Source organism: Porites lutea, chromosome 7 (assembly GCF_958299795.1).
Source record: "Porites lutea chromosome 7, jaPorLute2.1, whole genome shotgun sequence".
NCBI lineage: Eukaryota > Metazoa > Cnidaria > Anthozoa > Scleractinia > Poritidae > Porites > Porites lutea.
Genome location: NC_133207.1, coordinates 18,804,581 through 18,829,673, shown reverse-complemented (window position 1 = coordinate 18,829,673; position 25,093 = coordinate 18,804,581). Strand labels below are relative to the sequence as shown.

The 25,093-nt window shown below is 39.4% G+C and overlaps 1 protein-coding gene across 1 annotated transcript; it reads left to right on the top strand.

The window, feature by feature from the left end:
* The first annotated feature begins 477 nt into the window (after positions 1-477).
* On the top strand, positions 478-14,932 carry LOC140944548 (sodium channel protein 1 brain-like). Its single transcript, XM_073393673.1, has 13 exons — positions 478-867; positions 1,187-1,357; positions 2,109-2,456; positions 2,778-3,036; positions 3,545-3,555; positions 4,674-4,784; positions 5,198-5,470; positions 5,929-5,982; positions 9,255-9,392; positions 10,240-10,353; positions 11,052-11,190; positions 11,936-12,067; positions 13,348-14,932. Exons 1-13 carry the CDS (start codon positions 478-480, stop codon positions 14,277-14,279), a joined length of 3,072 nt encoding a protein of 1,023 aa, XP_073249774.1. The 3' UTR covers positions 14,280-14,932.
* The last annotated feature ends 10,161 nt before the right edge of the window (positions 14,933-25,093 follow it).

Here is a 25,093-nt window from a genome sequence, read left to right as displayed (position 1 = left end):
AGAGTTAACCAACCAGGGTATCATTTTTTTTTCGCGGCGCAATTCCCCGCGACGAAACGCTCCCCTCGTCGCTAACAAGTTTGACAACTGTGGATGAGTTAAAACAAATTTCCTTACTTTTCCTTACAAATGTTGATTCACAACTTTCTAAGACAGCCAAAGCAACGAGTAAACACTCTGATGAAGGACCTTTGCTCAAAAATGCTCTCTTCTCTTTATCTTATCAGTTAGTGCTGTCTTGCTCTGAACAATTCAGTTCCACTCTAGCTGCTTTGTGTAGTATATTATACATGTAAATCCCCATTGATTTGTCCCCAGAGGTGGTGCGGCGCCAGTGATGATTGACCAGATTGATTATCCTTTACTTGCATGGTTTTATGACACGAGATTGAAAACTGTTCTATTAACTCGGCAGAATAGCTGCAGAACTATCTTACATTGTGTTGTTTTGTGTGCATGATTTATTAGGACGAAAAGATGGATCAGCGACGTACTGGTCGTTCATATCAAGCACACGAGCGAATGTTGAACCGTCTTATTTTATTAGATAGAAACCAACCGCCTCCATCAGAAGATGAAGCCAAAGATGCGGATTCGAACGCATCGAAGCGCCGAGAATCACTTCACCACATTTTATCAGCCAGGGTATTAACACAAAGGTCTGAGACAAACAAAGTAACGAGCAAGGTTCTGTCTCATATAAAATCTTGTTGGAAAATGGTACAAAAGTGCATGCAGCAAATCACCTCCCATCCTGCCTTCGATGTGGTGATTCTACTGCTAATAGTTTTGAACACAGTTGTTCTGGCAATGTATTACCATGGTATTCCTGCCCAGTTTAGGCGCGTCTTGGATATTTTGAATTGGGTGAGTAAAAGTCAGTGATCGTTTACATGAATCTGGGATAACAAATCTAACTGTTGATTTATTAGACAGCTCCAGTTGTAGGTAAGTATGCACCACTTGTGGTCATTTTGATAATGTTAACCTATTGCCGTAGTAGCCTGTATAAGAGCCTCCCTTAGGGTCGAACGAGCGCGAGTAATAGTACAGTCCGTTTTAGTCAACAGGACATGTTAAGTACTACTGTAAGATGATCTGTTTTGCACGCTATATTTATGAATGAATAAGTAAATCAGTGAGGTTCGAAAATACGACATCAATGGCTTTTTTCTTTGCTAAATAGGTGTTCACTTTGTTGTTTACTACTGAGATCCTGATTCGTGTGGTCGCTATGGGACCGACAGAATTTGTTCGCGTTCGATGGTACTTGTTTGACACAGCTGTTGTGGCAGCCAGCTTATTGGGATACGTGATACATGCTGATGGACTCAGTATATTTAGAACCCTTAGAATGGTAAGCAACACAGGAATCATTTCATTCCGAACAAAGAAGTTATTAAGGTCACAATTGAAAAAGACACAATTGAAAAAGAACTACGTTGACAACTTTGAACTTTGAAAATGTCAAGATTTTGATTACTCTCTTTTATGATAGCTAACTTGTTCGGAAAGGAAACCAAGGAAATGTTCGCAATTAAAGTTAAAAGATCGCAAGAAATTGATAATTCTTAGACGAATTTCGTACCGTCATGTTTGTAACTGAAATTTAAGGGGGCTCGACCCAGTACATTAATAGGCCCACCCTCCACCTTTGAATCTCTTATACTGAAAAAAATTGATCTTTATTGTAAAAACATTATAACACATGGGTTACACTTACAATAAACTTTATCATGTTATTATTTTTTGGACGATCGGAGTAAATGTCATGCGACATTGACGTCACAATGAATTTTTGTGACACTTCGCACAGCAGAAGAAATTCATCTCATGCAAAGAACACGTAGCGTAAAGCATTTCAAAAGAAAATGCCGAATTGGGCTGAAATTCGATTGAGAGCTAAAACCATTGTGACGTCATTGTCACCTGACGTTTATTCCGATCGCCTAAAGAAATAATATCATGATAACATTTAGTCTTTAGTGCAATCCGTGTGTCATAATGGTTTACAATAAAGATCAATTTGCTTTAGGATGAGTGATTCAAAGATAGAGGCTCGTGTTAGCTTCTGTGTGCTCACATAAGATTAACTCTCTCCCATTTAGGTACGACTCTTGCGTTTGGCGAAATCCTGGAAGACGATGAAAAGACTGATGAAGGCCATTGCTAGAAGCATAGAACCTGTGGGCAACATCACACTTATTCTAGGTGTAATTATCTACATTTTTGCTGTCCTAGGAATGAAGACATTTGGCAAAGATTATAAAGCGGATAAGTTTGGTGATAGTGGAGTGCCACGCTGGAACTTTAGTGATATCTGGCACGCATTTTTAATGGTTTTTCGTGTCCTAAGCGGGGAGTGGATCGAGCCTCTCTGGGACTGTATGAGGGTCACAAGCGCTGCCAAGGCCATCCCTTACTTTCTAACAGTTCTCGTCATTGGAAACTTTCTGGTGAGTAGCATTTGAGAGTGAGAAAAGGATTGACTACTTTGCTCACAATGAACAAACAGTATGTTAGATCATGCCCAGATTGACAAACTAAGACTATGGCAAAATAACTGGCTGCCCGGATCCACTTACTCCTTCCATATGTAATTTTTCAGTCTTCAGATTACGAAAAAGCCATGTTATTAAGTACGGCATATTGGCTACCAACTTTATCAAAAAACATACGAAGAGTATGGCACAAGGAATAACTATTTCAAACTTACTGATTGATCGATCACTATTCTTATACAGCAAGTAAGTTCTGGTAGTCTTTTTCTTTACCAGGTCCTCAACATGTTTGTCACTCTAATAGTGAACGCCTTTGACTTCCGAGATGACAATTCAGATGGCGTAGATGGTTCAAAGTCTGCCATAAAAAACATATTTAAAACACGCAGGTCCTGCCTTTTGGAGGAAAATTATCGTGGTTCTCTTCGTCCTTGCAAGCTTAAGGTTGTAGAGAGTAAACACCCTGATGAGCGAAGCAATGGCGTTTCCTTGGCAACACACACAGGAGATCATGACGGCAAAGAACATTGTAAAAGTATAGAGATAATATAGTTTTTTTTTATCAAGAAAACATATTTTTAATTTGAGTGTACGCCTAAGAGAGGTTTTTTCATTTGCTTATTTTAGCATACTTTCTAAATCACCTTTTGTTGCCCGTTCATAAACAATACAATGAATATGTCACTCTTTGTCTAGACAACCATCCAAATTTTTAATTTTTTGTTTCCTTTTGTATAATTTCTAATCTACTTCCTTTCTTCGAATTACAATACATTTTGTATCATTAATTCAAACTATATCCAAGCCTCATGTAAATAGAAGATTTTGCGGGGGATTAATCGTGAAACTCGGAAAACCTTAAACAACGAAAATATTTCTGGAGCATTCAACAAAGGTAGTAGTTTTGTGGCCTGCTTGCGTGCAGCTAGTTTTGTTTGTTGTGATTGGTCACAATTCAATATCTTTATTGTTCACGGTTTTCTTTCTTGACAAAAGACCAATCAGAAACGGACAAATATTTTGAATGAATTTTGTTGTATAAGGCAGTAGGTTGGTAGTGGGTCTATGGACATATGTCCTCAATGACATCGGCCATCTTTTTATCATGTTCAAGATCACCTTTAATACATATTTTAACGTCCATGAATTAATCCGGGATATTCCAAACTAACATGCTACATTTGACATGCTATTTCGAAATTAGCATTATCATATATGAATAACATTGCTATAGTTTTTAATTTAATTTCCTCTTTCCATGCAGCCTTAGACAACGTTATTGACATTGACAGCTCAAACAACGCAATGAGAGAAGGTACGAGTTTTGAGGATGGCGTTGATTCTCTTCCCAGTGTCAAAATGGAATATATAAAAGACGGGATTTCTGAAAATGGTGTGGTAACATCAGTGCCAGTTCCTTCGTTTGAAATCAAGGAATTATTCATAGAGGACTGCCTCCCTGAGCACTGCGCATGTGTAGACTGTCAACTGTGGAGCCCTTTATCGACGGAAAGCATTTCCTGGCTTAAGTTCCGCGGCCGGGTACGAATTTTTGTGGAAAAGAAATACTTTGACTGGTTTATTCTCTTCATGGTGTTTTTGAGCAGTTTTATGCTGGTAGGTTATTTTATGCTGTGCATCTTTTAAGATCTTTAAAATGATTTACTTCATAGAAGTTATTTTGGTCTTATCAATCTTTTATCATTTCCTTTTTTTTATGGCAGCTAGTGGTCAGGGTGGGAGTTCATTACCCTGTTCTGCCCGGGACACCCGGAAGTGCAGCGTTCTGTCCACTTAGCAACGCTGAGATGTTTGCCCAAAAGCTATTTAAATGCAATCTCTTTAATCGTAAACAGTACAGTAAATGGAAAATGCTTACAAAGGTGTTATTAAAACTTGTAGGTTTTTGAAGACGTGAATCTGCACAAAAGGCCAAATCTCGAGAAAACCTTGGAAATACTCAACTACATTTTTGCATGTGTCTTTACGCTCGAGTTCCTACTTAAAGCCATAGGTTTTGGCCTCACGAAGTACTTCGCTTCTCCTTGGAACTGTTTGGATGCCTTTATTGTCTCAGTGAGTAGAACATGAACTATTAAGCTCCCTACTGTAAAAACGTTTGTATAAAGGCTGGATAAACGCATCGCTTATGGTATGTGTTCTACCTCACAGATTTCACTCGCTTGCCTATTTGAGAACAAGCAATTATCCGTGTTTCGTTCCCTACGTACATTACGAGCATTGAGACCACTCCGGGCCATCTCACGACTGGAGGGAATGAAGGTAACCAAAATTTGCTAGTAAAATCTCCCAGGGTAATTGAATTAAGTCATGTTGTTTCTTGAAACATTGACCATGGTGATTTAGGTAGCTAGATAAAGAAAGATCGTCCGAAGCTAAATCGAAAGAATAGAAAATGATGTGGTCCTCCTGATCAAGAACATGCCCAAGCCAAGCTATCAAAGAGTTTGTTCCGTTTCGTTAATAAATCGGATGCAACAGCTTTTTGATGATGCCCATTTATTAAACAGACCGCCCAAAAGCACAAGACAGCGATTCGCGATTCACCATTCCGTTGGTAGTTAATCCCCATAGAAATGGTAGCCAGTTCAATTTAAAGTAAAACTTAGTTTATTTCATGACTACTAAATCTCATGTGCTTTAAACACTGTTATTCTGTTATTCTCCTTCTTAAGGTAGTGGTGAATGCTCTCTTTGCTGCTTTACCAAGTATTGCAAATGTCCTGGTGGTTTCCCTTCTCTTCTGGCTGATATTTAGCATTCTTGGCGTTCATTTCTTTGCCGGAAAATTTTACAAGTGTGTGGATGAAGGCAACGCCCAGTTACCTGTCAGTGTGATTGCTAGTAAAGCAGAATGCCTCAACCGCACCATGGACGGTTACCGCTGGATCAACTCCAAAGTGAATTTTGATAACGTTTTAGCAGGCTTCCTTGCACTGATGCAAGTGGTACGTTGCCACTTCTTTTATTTTTTATTTTTTGCATTTACTTCTGACAAATGACATTTACACATGCCACCATAGGCACAAAAGTGACCGTACGTTTAGAAACGTCCCACCAACCACATACTTTTAAAAGTGGAGTTAGGTTATATTTGTGTTAAGCGTATTGCATTAATTGTTAGTACAAAGTACTGATAATATTAAAGGCGCTTTTGGCAAATAGGACACAAAATAGAATTTCAAAACAGGTATGGACGACTCTAGTATGAAAATCGGAGGAAAACGCTTTGAAGTTAAGCTAACCTGCAGTATATTTTTCCCTTAACAGAATGAATCTTCGCCATAGGAGTCGCTTAGGCATTTCGTAAACATTTATTTGTGTTTCAGTTTTTAAAGGACGCTAAGCTTGTGTACCTAAGTAGCAAAGTCTCTCGCTGAAATTTGAGTTTATATGACGTGTTTAGGCGACTTTTGCGGGTTGGATGGAAGTTATGAAGGACGCAGTCGACTCGACTAAGGTGAGTATCAAATTCGTCTTAGAAGAACATAAAATTGTTGCGCTTGCTAAGCTCAAATAAAATTTTTTTCTTTTCGGAGCTGAAACGACCTAGTGCAGACCTCCTGATTTTCCATACCATGATTTAAAAGAGGCTGACGCGATCATGACTGTGACTTTCTGGTTTGCCACATGCGTTCTTGATCGGTTCAACACTGAAATTACTTAAATTACTTACTGAAATTTTGAGATTTATCCTTTTTTGCATTTTTTGAATAACGTATACTGATCTTAGAATTTATGGGCTCTATTCATCTAACCTGAGACATTTGAAGCTGTGGGAACCACCCTTAGACATAGGATTTCCTGGCTGCTTTAACAAGGGCGCCCCGGGAACGGGTCATCATAGGAGTTGTGTACATTTCTTTTGGCCTAAGATCAAATATTTTGAGCTTTTCTGGTTTCGCCTTTTAACGACCGATGTTATAACTTGCTGTTAGGAGTGGATTTTTGCAGACGAATTGCAGGGTGAACTGACGCTGCAAACGTTCATGTTTATTGCCGTGTATTCGACGCAAGTGAACTCCAGCAGTACGCGTTTAACACATTAACACCTACTGGTAACGAAATTTCACTTCATCCTCTTTTAAAACTCAAGGTTCAAACACTCGTTTACTCAGTCACCTCTCTGCCCTGTTGTATCTTGTGGCTCATGGAAACTTTACACCATTGTTGGGGTTTAGACATAGAAGTTCTCGAACTGATAGATACTCCACAGTCAGAACCATCTGTGCAAGAAACTCCAGGTGTTTTCCAAACTGATTTTGTGTTGCGGGACTTTGAAGATGGTTTCAATGATAAACATGGTAAGCTACCTAACAACGTACATTTGGAAGTTGATCCCTTGAAACCTCCAATAGTACGCCCTCCCAGGAAAAATTGCTTTCTTTGAACCAGGACGAGATGGAACGATGGAAGAAGATGGGACTATTATCAAAGAAGAGAAACATTCCCCTTCAGTTTTCTCTATACTAGTGTTCTACAAACGAAAAGTTAAAGAAAAGAATCATCCATCCTCAAACAATGATGTTCGAATTTGTATTGACCCAAGGGACTTATTAAAAGCACTTGAGATACCACACTATTCAATGGTTACGGGGAAGGAGGACGTTGCTAACCGACTTCCATGTGCTAAAAGTTTCATTTTCCTTGATGCATGCAGTGGGTACTGGCAGCTGCCAGTTGATGATAAAAGCGCAATGCTCTTAACATTCAACAACCATGGGATCAATATCTATTGGAATGTACCAAAAGACGGTGGAAAATTCTTCGAAGGGGATGCTGTGGAGGTTATAGTTCATGATTTCCTGATACTTGGTGAATATCAACAGAAGCTGACCAGAAGTTGAGAACGGTACTGGATAGGAGAAGAGAAGTAGGACTGAAGTTTAACCTTCCTAAAAAGTAAAACCTCGGTTTCCTGACGTAAGTTATGTTGGACATGTGTTCTCAGCCGATGGCTAAAAAACAGACCCTGATAAAGAGCGAGCAATCAGTGAGATGCCTCCTCTTACTGAAAAAGGTGTGCTTTGAATACTTGCGACCGTAAATTATCAGGACAAGTTCATTCATTTACTAGTGCCTCTGTGTTAGCTCACTTTAATAACAGCATCGAAATAGTTCTAAGTGTTGATGCTAGTAGCACAGAAAGTGGCCGTGATCGCTGATGCAGGGGGGTAGACCAGTTGCTTTCATTTTAAAGTCATTGACCGCCTCTGACAAGATGTATGCAAATATTGAAAGAGAGCTGCTAGCGATTGTGCGGGGAGTGCTATTTTCGAGATAGATCACCAAACGCTCTAGTCAATCGTAAACACTGAATGAGGCCCCTCCCAGAATACAGAAGATGCTGCTGAAATCCATCAAGTATGACCTTGCTACGTACCAGGAAAATAGCAGAGCAGATCATTTCAGATTGTCTGTTAGTTACCGACTTTCAAGTACTTTGAAATAGCGCGGCTTGGGCAGACCACAGCCACTAGTGTCGTCAACAACTTAAAGTAAATATTTGCAAGGTTTGGAATCCCAGAGAAAATTTTCAGCGACAACTGACTGTTGTTCGGCGCCAGACATTTGTCCAGCCGTTAACTATACTTTAAGAGTGGAGATATTACTATGCAGTCAGCTCACCATAGTATATTCAATCAAATGGAGCAGCAGAAAAGGCTGTGCAGACTGCAAAACGCATTCTTAAGAAGGCTGCAGCAGAAGATGAAGATCCATTTGGGGGACCGTTAAACTGTCGCAACTCACCATTTGATTGGCGTATCTTCTGCACAGTTGCTGATCAGTTCGAAGAACACGAACGATGATAACAACTCATCGACGTCTCCTGTTTACCTCAGCCTGTGGATCGTGATAGTGTTCTGAAAACTCTTCATCAGCGACGGCGTAGTGTCAAGTCTAGTTAACACAAGCAGACTAGTGATTTGCCTCCACTTGTAACCATGCACAAGGTGCAAATAGTGAAAGAAAAGGGTGGAAAGCTGAAGTATTGCCAAGATCGTGCCTCCTGGAAGACTAATATGGATTTACTTACTGGAGAAATAGAAGGCAGATAATCTCAGTTCCAAATGATTGTCCCATGTCTCCAGTTTTCATCCTATACGTGAGCAGCCTCGTGACACTCCCGCGAGTCCACTGGTAGCTGAATCTGAGAAGCTAGCGCCAAGTCCATTAAAATTTAAATCGAGACCGACAGAAACAGTTTCACACACACCCATTACAAACAGATCTGGGCACCAAGTGAAGAGGGGACAAAGACTCATTTATTCCTTTTAGTGAACATGATGTAAAATTTGAGCCTTTGGGATCCCCCTAAGATATAGGGTACCCTGATTGCTTTACGCGGGCACCCCGGAAATGGACCAACAAGTGCTTGGTGTGAGGGTGACTTGATCTTGAACATGATCGAGTAGTTTTAAGTTGTGTAATTTTGCCATTTATAGACACTCTTAATATATATCAGACAGTTTTTGTTAGCCTTACGTTTTGTTGACTAGTTCGTCACCTTAGTATTTATAAATTTATCATTGTCATGATCATTCTTAATTATTATCGTTAGTAGTAGTTAATAAAATAATTATAAACAATTGACCAATAATATTTGCTTTAAACGCTCTGTGTTGATCCTGGCCCACTGGCTTTGTGGTTTGCTAAGCCTGCGAGATGACGCTTTGCCGTTTGCATTTTATCGTTATAACGTGTGTAACTGATAAATGTACTTCTTTTCAGGTGGACATGCAGCCGAAGTTTGAGAACAACTTGATGGCTTATTGCTTTTTCGTTGCTTTTATCATCGTGGGTTCGTTTTTTGTGTTGAACCTGTTTGTAGGGGTCATTATTGACAACTTTAACACCTTAAAAAAGAAGGTAAAGTATCATTCACTGTTTTTCTCAAAGCTACCTGACCTTTGCAGACTCTCTCCTTTATTTAAAAAAGTGAATTGAACTGAAAAAGGAAAAAAAAGGAAAAGGTGCATTTACGTTTTTTGGGGGGACAAAACGACGAAAATGTGCGATTACATTATTCGAAACAATGACATATCTACATCAAATTAAAACAAAACAAACATAGTAATTTCGTTATGAACGTGAGTGAAGCCCATAACATTTTTTCTTAATGCACATGCTACCAAAGAGAGATGATGATGTGATGACATAAGCACTGAGTTAACACTCCTGTTTTCTTTAGGAAATAGAGCAAAGGTGCTTCTTGACCTTCCACGTGGAAGGGTTGAAAGTATTCGAGACACAACTTCACAGAAACAAGACCAAAACACAAGGATGTTGATCTTTAGAATGTTACATGATAACGAGTGCACACGTTGTTATTAATACAAATTTATGCGAACAGACAGGCAATTCAGCTGGAGTTCGTCGGGCAGGCTCGCTTGGCCCGCTCCAGCTAACCGGATTTGCTGGGTTTTCATGCAATCACAAATTAATTTTTTGTTGCGTTTAATTGGAGCGCTGCGATCTTTTCAAAGCGTGCGACACCCGGGCAAGCCAGACTCATGTCTACAGCCTCCTAACGTCATTCATGAGCTCTTCTTTTTTTAAGAGTTGACCAAAACCAAAGCGGCCATTAAGTTGTACCCTCCTATGCTGTGAATAAAAACATTTCAATAATTTTTGGAAACTAGCGAATAATTTGTCTACCTTATTTATTTTAGGCGCACTTACTTACGAACTGTTGTGCTTTAATTTTCAATCTTAGTACGAGGACATCAGCAGTATGGGTATGTTATTGACCGAATCACAAAGAAAGTGGGTCAATTTTCTAAAGGAAGCCGCCAGAAAGAAACCACCCACAAAGGACATTCGTCCTGAGGTACTAGTTAATGCAGCTGAACTTGTTCCAGACAACCTCATTAAAGTGATGGGAGAACTATTTATGAGCGTGAAAACGTCAGTTGAAGAAGACATGTCACGATTTTCTGTTGTTATTTTGAAACCCTAAAAAAACAGTTCAATCAAAGAAAACCGTAAAATAATAGTTCCTTTTTTTTTTCAAAATTACTCTAGTAATTTAACTTAACTATACGTGTATGTCTGCCATTCGGTGACTAGGAGGCAACAGGATTAAAACGTTTTGGAGTCAAACTCCTGTGTTGTCGACAAATAAGCAAAACTGATCATTCTTTGGTTTCCTTTGATAGAAACATTTGATATATTTCATTCATTGACCAAGCATGGCACAGATGACTGAAAATATTGGATCAAGTAAGGGTTCTGGGAAACTGCCCACCTACCCCTCCCCTAACTCGACGTTAACATTTGCGTCTCACTGGGGCAATATTTTGGGTAAGGGGAGGGGTAGGTGGGCAGTTTCCCAGAAACCTAAATTGATCCAAAATATTCACCATAAAACTCACCATGACATAGCCCCCTTTAAAAAGTTGAAGAATGCGTTATTGTTAGTTAAGGAATAAATTTCTTAATACCATCTATACAACTACATTTTCCGGCTGCCCAAAGCCGAGCCCCTCGCTATGCTTTTTCATGTGTATTTGTTTATATGTTCCACAGAAAAGATTGATCGGCCAGCTATATGACGTGGTAACGGGGGATAAATTTGAAGTCGCCATTATGATAGTGATAATGTGCAACATGGTCATGATGATGATTCAACATCACGGACAGTCCTCCCAGGTCACCACCGTGCTTCATATCCTTTTGCCAGGACAAGTGTTTTCATTTGTTTCCTATTTCCATAAAGTGCGGTTTTTAATTTATATAATTTATTTAATCTGTAAGATGATGTCTACTTGAATAAGATAAAAACAGATATTTCTATTTAAGTTGCTCTTGGTTGAAGATAGCTGAAGATGAGGTACTAACTTTCCGTTCATGTTTGAAGTGAAGTCCAAGGATACATAAAAACGCAAAGTATACATAAATATAATCATCGTGTTGAGAGAAATTTTAGTATTTCCTGGTACATTTGCGCACTCCCAAATCTCTTCTAAGTCCCAACTAGTTTTAATTTATCATAGTCTTTCCCACCAAGAGACAGTAACCTCTTGTGACTCTTGCACGTTCCATCAGAGACAGGCGGGGCCCAGTTGTTCAAAAGCTGAATAGCGCTATCCATCGGATAAATTTCTATCCAGTGAATAAGCATTAGGGAAACCAATTGCACTATCCAGTGGATAGAGATTTATCCACTGGATAGCGCTATCCACCTTTTGAACAACTAGGGCAGAAGATTAGGACGTTACACACGTTATTTCAAAACAAGTAAATGAGTATCGTAAATGAGTATCGAAAATGCTAAATTTAGCACTTCCTTTAATACTCAGATTTCCTTAAAAGATTTCGTAGGCTGAACATCGAACATAACAACAATCCGCAGAATAAGTAATACTGTAAGCTAGTGAATTTTATAAATACTTTCCTTAACTCATGATCACGTGTATCCAATTTTATCTTCACTGGTATCTTTGTTTTGGAAGCCATACTAAAGGTTATTGCGCTGAAACAGCACTACTTCAAGAAAGCTTGGAATGTGTTTGATTTTGTTATTGTTATCAGCTCTATTGTGGGTAGGTATATCCTCGATTGTCGTAATAAATTTCTAAATTTGTCAGCCTTCCTAAAAGTTAAGACCAAATGCAATTGAGATTCCCGGCTCTTTCTTCACTAAAAAACAGTTACTTGTATATGTTATTTGCCGGCCGGATAGTCTGTATATATATAAAAAAAGATGCCGGCAAATAACATTTTTGTTCTCACTCTTAAAATTTGCGGGAAAATATTACTTTAGCCTCCAAGTTGATTCAGAGCACGAACGATTATAAAACTATAAAAACAAGTGAATCTTTCTCATATACCGCTTATTTACCGAGAGTGAGCTTTTTTTAACAGGGAAATCTCAGACTGAGGCCTACGATTGAGCGCTAGCGAGGTCAATACATAAAGGCCGATCGCGAGGTCTGAGATTTACCTGTAACGACCGAACGGGCGAGGTTAATAAGTTATTTATTGTATGGCCTTTTTAGCGCTGCCGATGCGATCGAAACCGCATGAAACAGTTTTTTGACAATGAGAAAATTCTTGTTTTTATTTGTCAAGATTTACGGCAATTTTAACTACTTCAATTTCACACGACACACTGACCTGTGTTATAAGTCTTTGACCCTTAAAAAGTTTAAAACCTGAGGTAAAGACGGGCGCAGTTTAAGGTTGAATTTTGAACAAGTTGCGAGACCTTGCGGTCAGCGTAGGGTAACTGAAGGCTGGTTGAGGCAGCATGGCCCCCCGTTTTACATTGTTTTAGCAGTTTTCCCGACTGATTTGCCACATATGTTGTCCGCCCCCGGATAACAAAGTTCACTTTTTCTCTAACTAGTACTCATAAGGGCTCATGTTTAAGATGAAAACTGTATAAAAGCATAGCTTTCGCTCATTCACCAATACTAACAAACCTGTGAATGAAGCCGCCACGACTGTAAATTCCGCTTAGGGTTGGCCGGCAAGATCATTGTAAAAACTGCCTACCAACGGAACTAATTAGATAGAAGGCTTTAGAGAATCCACCGGCTTGCAATTCGGAGCTCTAAATGTAGTGGGTAGCCAAAATTTATCCCGAATATCAAGCAACTTTGGAACAAATCTTTCTTCCCAGATAGCCTTTATCTTACCCAGTACTAAAAAACCTCCTCCTTTAATTCCTCATCTTAACAAGTCGGGTTTGGTTTGAGGTGCTTCAAAAAATTTCTGTATTAAATTTTCCTCTCGAAGAGTTGCTTGAGTGGATACGGGATTAATCCAGTGAATTGTTTTGCTGCAGACTAAAATTTTATTTTATTTAATGTTTTTACAGAGATTATCCTTGGAGAGGTAAATGTGAATGAAGATAGGTTCAGTCCCAGTCTTCTTCGTGTTCTACGCATCTTTAGAATTGCTAGGCTCCTAAGGCTGGTAGAGTTTGCCAAGGGAATACGTCAGCTCTTGTGGGCTCTTATGATTTCATTACCAGCTCTTTTCAACGTAGCAGCACTTCTTTTCTTGGTGATATTTATCTACGGAATCATCGGCATGTCAGCGTTTGGACACGTTAAACAAGAAGGCGCGTTAAATGAACTTGTAAATTTCGCGACATTCGGTAGTTCATTGTCATTACTCTTTCGCCTATCAACTGGCGCGGGATGGAATGACATTATGGATTCCTTGCTACTGAAACCGCCAGACTGTGATCCTAACTACATGAATCTTCCCCATGGCAACTGCGGTTCCATCGGAGCTGTTTTTTACTTGGTCAGTTACATCGTAATTGTTTTCCTCATCATTATCAATATGTACATTGCTATCATTCTCGAAAATGTGTACCGTGCTCACGAGATCGAGGATTCCGGCATCACCCAGGAAGACTTTGACAGCTTCTATGTCTTGTGGGGGGAGTTTGTTCCTGACGGTAGGTTATATCTTCGGTTAGCTCAGCTGTCAGAGTTCGTTGCTACTCTGAAGAAACCATTCAAACTTCCAAAACCAAACACTGAAATATTAGCAGAGATGGACATACCGTTGGGGTCAGGCCCAGGGGGGTCAGGAGAAGTTGTTCACTGTTTTGACTTGCTGAAGGCGCTAGTTAAACGTGTTTTGGGGGAGCATGGTGAATCCCCCGAAGTTTTTCAGGAAATTACTGTGAAAATGGAGGCTAGTTTTAACAAATCATTCCGAAAAAGGAGGGCGTCATTGCCGATAATTGGTTCTACATCGAAATTATCTGAAAGCGTGCCCGAGAATGACCTTTGAGTATTGTTCATAGAGTGACTTTAAGTTCATGGTCAGTCTGTGTAGCCTGCAACTGGGCCTTTTCATTTTCGACAAGGTCGGAGTTTAGGCTGGAAAAAAAGAAATTGAAAGAGTATCCTTCAAGAAGGGGAACTTGGGTTAACACGTGGACAAAGCTGCTCATTTTTAAGCAGATGGGTGTAACATTTACGCCTAGGCCAAAAAGTGTCGAACTTTTCATGAGACGAACCAAACTCTAATTTGGGTCGACCTCAATTAAGTTAAGATCGTCTGTTAGGTCAGACGTCGAACTTAAGACTTGTCGAACCAATCAACTGAATCAGACCAAAAAGCAATTGTGATAAATTTTCTCCCGAACTAGGCTAAATATACATTTTCTTACAAATTTTTAATTCAGTAGTTTAGTTCGTCGAATGTGATGATCGACGATTAGCTACGTTTGTTCCGGAGACGATCTTCAGACGTTCTGTCTGTTTGAAGCAGACGGATAGAACGTGTTGGACGATGCAAACTCATTCAGACGAACTTAACTGGGCCAGACGTCGAACTCTTCATGAACTTAACTCACTAAGTTTGGTTCGTCCCATGAATAGTTCGACGTTTGGCCTAGACCTTAGGGAAGCAACGACGACGACGACGGCAACGAGAAGGCAAAAAAAAGGACTAGGTTTTAATAGATTAGCAATACAAAACTTTGCACGAGCATCACGCTTTTTTGTTCATTTCTTTGTCGTTGTTGCATGACCACGGCATCTGAAACCGCCTTATTTCACCCTTTTTGAAACTCAGATACAGTAGCTGAGAATTCAACTCCAGAAAAAAAACGACACGGAATAAGAGCAATAAATTTTAAATCAGCTTGAATTCAATTTTTAAGGGCCTGTTAACATGGAGGTGGGGGACCCCAGGTAGGTGAGGTTACCCGCTTAGGTGGGGTAACCCGCCTGTCCATATAATCCGCTCTCATTTTAATTTGATCACGTTTACATGACAGTTGGGGTGACGTCACCGCATGTTACCTCACCTATCAGGGGTCCCCCACCTCTGTATAAACAGGCCCTAAGAGACGTTTTCGCCACCTACGTCGTCGTTTTTGATAAAATCCTAAATATGTTAATGAAAAGGACTTTTCAGTATTTCTTTAAAAAGAGTATGCATGTGCATGTAACGTTTATATGCCATTTTTTTGTATTTTAAAAGGAGCAAAATTTGTGATGTCAAACAAATACCGGAGGGTATCTGCACGCTTGGAAATGATGTACTAACCATAATGCTTTGTAAGAATATTTCAGGAGTAAAAACAAAATCATATTGAAGCTTATTTGCCGTCCTAGATACTTTTATTAGGATAAAAAGATAAATTTACGTTAAAGTTTACTAAGGAAATGACAGTAAGATTTGTAATTTTTTTAAAATTTTTAAATGTTTTGATGTCCATTTTTTCTACAGTAATAGTTTATTATTTTGAAACTCAGCTCCGCTTTTAGGCTTGGCTTAATGTCTAGAATAAATTTTTACCTAGAGCACTAAGCTTTGAAGTAGCAGTTTTACTATGAAAAACGAAAAAAAATATATCTTAAAGAGCCCTTTTGAACCTCTAAAATTACAGTCGACTCCTGATAACTCGAACCTTCAAGAGAAATCGAAAACAAATGACCCGCCTGGGAACGATGCCAATTTTCCATTGGCACCCCGTTATTCTATTTGTATCTTTATTGGAAATGGCTAGAAAAAAAACTGTGATTCTTCACCTTCAGGTTGAAAGTTCAATAAGCATCCGTTACATTGCTAACGTTTGAAGGACGAAATACATCGCCAAGTGAAAAAAAAAAAAGGCGAAGCAAGAAGAAAAGGGCAATATGCAAAAGTGACTATTTGCAGCGAGAGCAATTCTATTATCCTGCTCATAATTTTATTGACTTTTCTGTGCCCTCGGTTGACTACGCAATCCCACGATTCTTCTTTGGTTATTTAGCGACCGCCATATTTGTAAGAAACAACCGAGACTATCTCGTGTCGGCACCCCTTAAAGGTGGGGCACCACTTTGTTTCATACTGATGCGTGTACACGTGGGTAATTGCTCCAACCGTGCCAACAAAATGCAAGCAGGGTGCCAAAAATATGTGGTGCCGTGGCCATTCTTTCGCTCGTGAAAATGGGGTGAAACTCCACTCCGATATCAAACTTTTCTACTTTATGCTAAAATGTAAAATTCAGCTTGAACTTTTGAATGAGCCTATACTTTTTTTTTTTTTAACAACGTCACGTCTTTTTGAGTTTGCAAAATACAAAATTAATGATAACAAAAAAGTACAATGAAAGTTTAAAGAATGGCTCAAATAGTTTAAAAGAATATAATGTGATATGTGATTTGTTTCAAAAGAAAGACGTCAAGCATACAAGGTTTGCCTGTCTTGTCGATGTAATTATAAAACGATCAATTAGCAAGTTCAGATACCCTTTAGAATACCAAGTTAAAATTAAACTCACTTTACAACTACCATGCGAAACCACCATTATATTCCACGATTTTTCCTATAAAATGGCTACAGTTTCAATGTCCCAACTGCATAGAGGACTCAAGCTCTGCCCTTATAGTAAACCCCTGCTCCAAGGGCTTTTTTTCGACCCTAAGAACAAAGCTCCCGAGAAGCATTCGCAGTTGAAGATATTCTTCCTTTCTTATAAATGTTAATTGATAAATTCCCATTTCAAAACAGACTTTCTCTTCTACCACACGTATAAAAGTACCTTAAAATCTTCGCTCCTTCGGGTTTTCTTCTGCCGATCCTACCCGCGAAGAAAACAGTGAGAGATTCCTCCAGTGTAAATTTGTCGCTTGATCTTTTGACTTTTTTCTTCAAAATGACAACTGAGTATTTTCTTCAAATTCTATCTTTTGTACATTTCATTGTTGTATTTTACTGACAGCAGTGGAGATTTGCTGAATTTGCCTCAATTTTACTGCGTTAGCTCAGTTTTTTGGCATGCACCCACGGGCAAATGATAGATGGGTAACTGACGAATCAGAGCGCGCGCTTTATCTTTGTTACGTTATAATGCCAATTAGACCTACTGTTGTTTTTTCACCGTTCTCGTTTCCTTCGCCGCTTAGCATTACACGATTTTATATTTAGTTTGAGCAAGCTATAAATATTATCGAGAGCTTCCCTTTTAGCCCTGGCTAAATCTATATATTACACTTACATTATGCTCACAAATTTGAAATAAAAGTTTCCTGTCCAGGGAGGGGAAATCAAAGAGGTTCGTACAGAAAAAAGTAACCTCGTTTCCAAGTTCTCTTCCACTCCCCGGGGACGGGTGGGAAGGCGTCCTGGGAACGAGGTTGAGAAAAATGGATGTAACTAATATATTAATCATAACTATGTAAAATTTTCAAATCTGATTGGCTATCAACTGCCCTGATTTCAGCCTTAATAAGACAGTTTAATAGGACAGTACGCGTCATGCCTAAGTAATTGGACAGTGTGCGCCATCACGCCGCGCTTAATTGGCTTTTTTTCACTGTTGGCAAAAAAAGGATCTTGGAATTTCTTGTGTTTTGACTTAAAAAAGAGCTACTTTTCTATCTAAAACAAGTACTCCACACTTTTACACGACCTATTTTGCCTACAAAGAAAACATATAAAAATTTCAAATTTTCAGCCAAAACCTTGGACAAATGCAAATTTTGCCACTTTCCTAACATGATGTTTTTGTAGTGTAGAAAGGTTAGTTATTCGACCAGAAGGTTACCAAACACATTTTCTCGGCGCATATTGCCCTTAAAAGAAGGATTGTGAAAATTTCAAATTTTCGACCAAAAGCATAAACTAATCCCTTTGTTCACCAGACTCGGCGTAAAAATCGGAGTGGGCGTGACAAGCACCGTCGCTTAAGCAGAGTACAGATGGGCGTATGGGCAATTTTTGCCTGGGGGGCGGGGTGGCGGTAAACCATTTGCCCAAAATAGTCTTCCTCAAATTGTACATATAAGTAACCATGAAACTATCCTGCGCGAGCTCTCTCTTAACTGTGGCGTACCTCATGATCACGGGACAATAAAATCGACCCCTTTCCTTTTCATCTAAATAGATGATCTATCGACTTATTTAATGCTGGTTCTCAGTCCAAGAATATCTGCAGACGAGACTAACGTTACCATCTCTGTACCTACCATACCTAGTACCTCATCTCGAAACACAGATCTGCAATAGTGATTGAAACATAATTGAACTATGACTTAACGACTTTACGATAAACCCAAACGTAAAGGACGTCCAAATAATGCAGAACATTCATAGCAAATCTCTTGCACAAAAATCTCGCTGGGAATGCCCACAAGCATGAAATCTTAAAGAAGTCTGAGCTCCTAGAGTATTGGTCGCTGAAGCGAGTCAGACAATCGCACTGCAATCAAAGTGTACAAAACGTTTTTTCCAACCACAACCGGATACAGTAGCTTCTTGAGTGCTCTCCAAACTTCCCAAGTGCATCCATAACTCGATATACGCACAGCTAAAAGCACGAGCAAATTCTTTTATAACATAGCTGACAAAAATGCTTGCTTTTTGATTAACTGCAAAATTATCGTAACGCGCGACACAATAACAAACGGTTCTATTAGCTGATTACGAACACGCCACAATCGTCTAGTTTGAATGAAAATATTCTTTCTGTAACAGTGAGAAAGAAAATTTGCTTCTTTATTCGTTAACGATCAATGGAAACTAAGCAGAAACAAAGGTTAAAGAGTCTTAAAGTTCACTTAAAGTTAAAGTCCTCCGTGACATGTTCGTGAGAAGTCGTGGAGTATGGTTTGGATTTGCTAAAAAGATGTTTACGTTTTGCTCGGCGAAATCCAGAAAATATGTTTTTAGCGAAGACGACTGTCATCCTTGTTTAAACTTATATTCATTTACGAGCATTGGCTGGTCATTACGTCTTCTTGAGAAGACCTGGCAGCAGTTGCTTTTGTGAGTAATAAATTTATGTCTTCTTGTGTAATTTGTGTTGTTATTGCGAGAGAAATTTTCCTGCTTCAGTCGGATTGTCCGGAGATAACAAAGTGCATAACAAATTTAAAAACAACAATAAAAACGAAAATTTTGGCTTTAAATGTTGTTGATGACCAGTTGGTGTCTGCTCTGTTCCCAGTGAATGTCTTTCGGCCAAAATTTGCTGCAGCTGGTCTTCGAAATTTGTGAAACGAGCAACTTGCGAGTTTTTTTTTTATTCGGCTTTATTTTTGCTGCTTGTTGGATCAGGACCTAAAAGGTCAATGCCGATAGAAAAATTGGGCAGTTTTTCGCTGGTTTCTTCCATATTTTAAAGAGAAGGAAAAGTGCACTGCAGCTTAAAAGACGACAACTTTGCAGCCAGCTAAAAAAAAAATGCTCACGTCATCTTATTTACTCACGGGCGTGCGTAAATAAAGATTTTGTTCATAGCGGCTCCATAGGACTTATATAGGGCAAGCACGCGCGCTATGTTATAAAACGTTTTTTTCAACCACAACCGGATACAGTAGCGCTGACTGTGATAGCTTGTCGCATCAGCTGAGAACCCCAAACACTAAAAATACCATGCCATGAAATCTCGAATTACAACCTCCACATTGCGAAGGGCCGATTGTTGCCTGCGAAATCGAAAACTGCAGAGTACTAATAAGCGAACTTCGTGTGGTATTCAGTGTACTTACTCGTATAAAATTTCTGCTTTACGTACAGTGACTTTTCTACATCCTCCGACTATTCTCTCCCATTTTACTTCTCTTTGAGGTTTCGCCTTCGCTGCTGTTGTAGTTCACTCCCTCTCTAAAACGTTCCCTTCCAGCTCTCCGAAAGTCGACATGTCTACTAACGGGATAAGTGTATCCTTTTCCAGTTAAAACCGCTTATAAATAAAGCATTATTTATTCATCCATTCAGTCATTCGATGTTGGTTATCTTCTCTAGACCCGGGGCGGCGGTTCGACCTGACACATCTATTGCATCTCTCTTCCCCACGGTTGCTTGCTGCACTGAAAGAATGTCAAAAAACATCAACCAACTCAAGGCCACAAGAAAAAAAGAAAAAGGAACCGAGAATGGATGAGCAACGACCGAAAATTGACCTAAAGACGATTTCCCCCGACCCAGGTCTAGAGATGATGACTACTGATAGCCCGACGTAGAAGTCAAGGCAACATGGAAATGCCATATTTGACAAATCACTTGCGGAGTCATCTCTCAGGACCCAAGAATGAGACAAAATTATTGAATAGTCCTCGCATCGACGACTTTTCCTAAGCCCATGAAGCTAAACGCAAACACTGCTACAATCATTAGTAATATAAAGCTAAAAAAGATACCCGTTATTTGAATTCATAATCGGGCTCACACAGATACCCGGTCACTTTATAATTGGGCTCGAACAGATACCTGCTAATTTTTCTCTCTCTTTTTTTTAATCGGGTTGACACATATACCCGCTCACTTAAAAATCGCGCTCACACAGATACGCGCTCACTTCAAAATCGGGCCCAGACATATACCCGTTCATTTTTTAATCGGGCTCAGAAAGATACCTGTCGCTTCATAACGGGGTTCACACAGATACCTATCGTTTCATAATCGGGATCTCAGAGACCCGTCGCTTCACAAATCGGGTTGACGAAGATCCCATTAGGTTTTGGATTTTACTTCCAAGACACCCCAGACCAGCGAGCCAAAATATCCACAAATTAAAGAAAAGGATAATAAAGACACAAAGTGTCTTCTCCCACTACATGCTAAACGATACATCATTTTGGACAAATTAAGGAAGGTTCGCCAAACTATAAGCCCTCCGGCCTAACGGTAACGCAGGTGAAAAAAAAAAAAAATAACGTGAAAGTGAATGAACATATCGCAAGCTTTGCCACGAAAATGGTGATAAATTCTCACGCCGACTACGAACAAACCGCCACAGAATGCCGACCCACCGAAACGGAATAATATAAACAGTACAACTCACCCCAGCTGTAGCTGGTAATACATAAGGCCAGAACCGTTCACAACTAGCGCAGAATGAATGTACGGAACAGACGGAATAAATGAATCCGTCACGTTTCCTTGACGTGGAAGTGGAGTTCGAAGGTCGAGCACGTGGCGCAACAGAATTTGCGAGCTCCAGGACAGCCGCACTCGTAGACGCGCACGACTGCAAACCATTGTCAGCATCTCACTGTGGTTACGGAAGCAAAGGGAGTACGGCCTGCTGCGACTGTACTGCAACTCTACCGACGAAACGGCAGCAGGCCGTGCTGCGGAGAACTTCCCTGACCCGCGTTCAATGACACTCTTTGCGAACTGACAACTTTGCATATATTATTCAGGTTTATATAATGGCTAATACGTTGTCGCACGGGATAATGAATATTACGTGACTGTGAATAGACGTTCCGGCAAACCGGACTTAAGCTACTTACCGGGGAAGGCTAGGCAAGCCTATTGTTCCTATTGTAGTAGAGAGACGCTCATTACATAGGGAGGAAGACCCTCATTAGACTGACTAGGCACTTAATTATATAGTATGGAGGAAGACAGTTATTAGTATGCAGGAAGACCCTTATTTCTATGGAGGAAGACTGCAGTTATGCATATTAATGAAGAGAAGACAGGCGAAGGCACCAACGGGGTTAAGTTTGCTGAAGCATAACTACTAAGCTTTCCCGGCTTGTTTGTACACGAAAATAGCCTCAAACTTTCATAGCATATTTCCTTGCTGGTGTGATTGAGTTATTTGTTAAGAAATGTCCGCTTTCAGCTCACTGTATGCACGTAACCTTTATTGGGTTGCGATGGTGAGACAGAACTTTAGCCCCAAAATCTGGTATGAAAATATATCTCAGTTTATTTATGGGTTTTAAGAGAAATAAACTATAGCTACTTGGTGGTGATACTCTTGACGAATAGAAATTCAATTAAAATTTACATCAAGTAAATCTTATTTCGCGCCGTAAGTTTAATAGTTTTCGGCTCTCTCTTACAACACAATACAATACAATACTTTATTCAAGAGATAAAAATTAAAGTTACAAAATATCTCTCGAAAGGAGATATCTAGAGGTTAACCAGATGTAAAAGATTGCTTAAAGTAAAAGATAGGCAGGTAAAATCTAGAATCTAAAACATTATATACAGAGAGAAAAATCTAAAACCTAAAAACTAGAATTAAAAAAAACATCATTTGCGTATCATAATTGAAACCATTTATAGTCGTATTAATCAATATTCAAATAAATCCTTAATCTTTTCCGAAATAAAGTCAGCGATGTAAAGTAAAGTAAAGTAAAACTTTATTTACACAGGGTAGCCCATTCAGCTCTAAGGTTGGTCTCCATAGGGGCGCCGTATCTTAAAAAATTAATTTACATCAAGAATTTTCATGAACTATTACATTTAAAAAGCCTAGAATACTAGAATTTAAAAACTACATTAAAAAGCCTAAAAATACAATGCAAAATCACATTTAAAGCCTAAAATAGTAATAAAATATCAAAGTTATGATAAAAAGAAATGTCTTGCTCGGCGGCAGAACGTTTGAATCGTTTCACTCTTCACAATGTTTAAAGGAAGTTTGCTAAAAATTTTGGCGCCAGTAAAAAAGAAGGTCCTTTTCCCAAAATTTTGTTTAACGTTTGGTAGCGATAGCCTCATACTTGTGGAATAATCGTGGAATAATTGTGAATGTTCGAAAATCTAGTAAAATATAATGAAAAATAAGTAGGAACTAATGAGTGAAGAGAGAGAAAAACGAGTTTAGCCTTGTGGTAAGAGCGTCTGCTGGAAAGAGTCGGCCAGTGCAGCTGCTCTATTTCTTCAGATGAGCGAGAGTAACGTGTGATAATCCGTGCAGATCTATTCTGTAAGCGCTGTAGTCGGTCTATATCTTGCTGTAGAAGGTTACTCCAGGCAATGTCGTAGTAATCAAATAATGGAAGAATCAAAGCGTTGTGAACAAGTGTTGCTGCCTCTTTTGTGACGAAACTTCTAACACGGCCCAGGATACAACTCTTGATGTCACCTTTTTACACACATAGTCCTCGTGAGCCTTCCAAGTCATAAAGTTGTCGAACACCACGCATAGGTATTTAAACGTAGTTTCGCAAGATATGGACTTTCCGAGAAGATTAAGATTTAAAATGCAATCGCGATCTTTATGCCTTTAAGATGTAAAAAGGACACACTTAGTTTTTGAAACATTGAGAACAAGATTATTGTTGTCGAGCCATTCAGATAAACACTGAAGATCTTGGTTAATGTAAAAAGTTAAATTGTGTACAGTTGGACCAGCAAGATATAAAACTGTGTCATCAGCGTACATATTTAAAGGACAGTGTTTGACACAACGTGGTAGGTCATTAATGTGGACAATGAATAACAGGGGTCCGAGGATGGACCCTGAGGCACTCCAGAAGTTATGGCAAGCTCTTCAGATGACTGAGAATCAATGTGCACGATTTGCTTTCTTCCCGTGAAGTATTTGTTAAACCATGGAAGGCTTTCATTGCGTACACCGTAATACTCTAATTTGCGAAGCAAAATGTCATAGTCAACTGTGTCGAAAGCCTTTGCCAGGTCAATAAACACAGAACCAGTGACTAAGCCCTTATCCATATTCATGAGAATGTCGTCGGCGAAATAGGTTACAGCCGTCTCAGTTGAGTGCATTCTTGTAAAACCGGATTATGATTTACAGAGCAAGTTATGATCGTCAAGATAACTTGCAAGTTGCTTGTGGATTAAACGTTCTAGGACTTTAGATACCACTGGTAATACGGATATGGGGCGGTAATTTCTTGGGTCATCTTTTGTACCTGATTTGTGCAGAGGGGTCACCTTTGCTTTTTTCCATTCCACAGGACTAACGTTTTGTTGGATAGTTGAATTAAAAATGACGTCCAATGGAGAAGCCAGGGCGTCTGATCTGTCTTTGAACAGACGAGATGTAGCTTTCTTCGATTTTAATTCTTTAAGAGCCTTAAGAGCCTCCGATACAGTGATCTTTTTAGTTTAAATTTTTCTGGACGATCAATTTGAGGCAGCCATTTGAAAAATGATCGCGCGCTTGATCGATGGGTCAACCTTAAATCTTCCGCACAAGAGACAAAGAAGCGTTTAAAAATGTTACACTTGTCTTTCGAGTCATTTGCCGTACGAGCAGCAGCGCCGCTAGACCCTGTTTACATGGAGTGGGGGACCCCGGTATAGTGGGGTAGGTTTCTTTTGTTTTGTGTCCTCCAGAGCGTGAAAACAAAAGAAACCAACCCCACTAGATCGGGGTCCCCCACTCCATGTAAACAGGCCCTTAGAGCCATTTCCAAGTAGTTGTTTTAGATTTTTCCAGGTCACACGGGAATCTCCTTTTGTCTCGCGGAGCTGTTCATTGAAATATCTTTGTTTCTCTTTTCTGAGCTTCAAAGTCACGACATTGCGTAAGCGCTTGTAAGAGCGATCCTGCGTGTACAACATCTTAAGGCAAATTATTCCACGCATTAACGATCCGTAGAAAGAAAAAATATTTGTAGCATTTTAGGATGGAAACTTTAATTTACATAGAGCTTATAATCGTGATTGGCTCTAGTTCGACTACACCACAGGTAGCCCAAGGTCGAAATATGAGCATCGGTGAACATCGGCATTGTTGCGTAACATTCAAAATATAAGGATTTGTATGGGAAAAAACCTATCGTTTCCGCAACCTACGAAAATGAAAGGATTTCAATAAAAAAAAAAAAAAAAAAAACAGCTTACTTGACATAAAATGTGTGTTACGTCTCTCCTGTGTG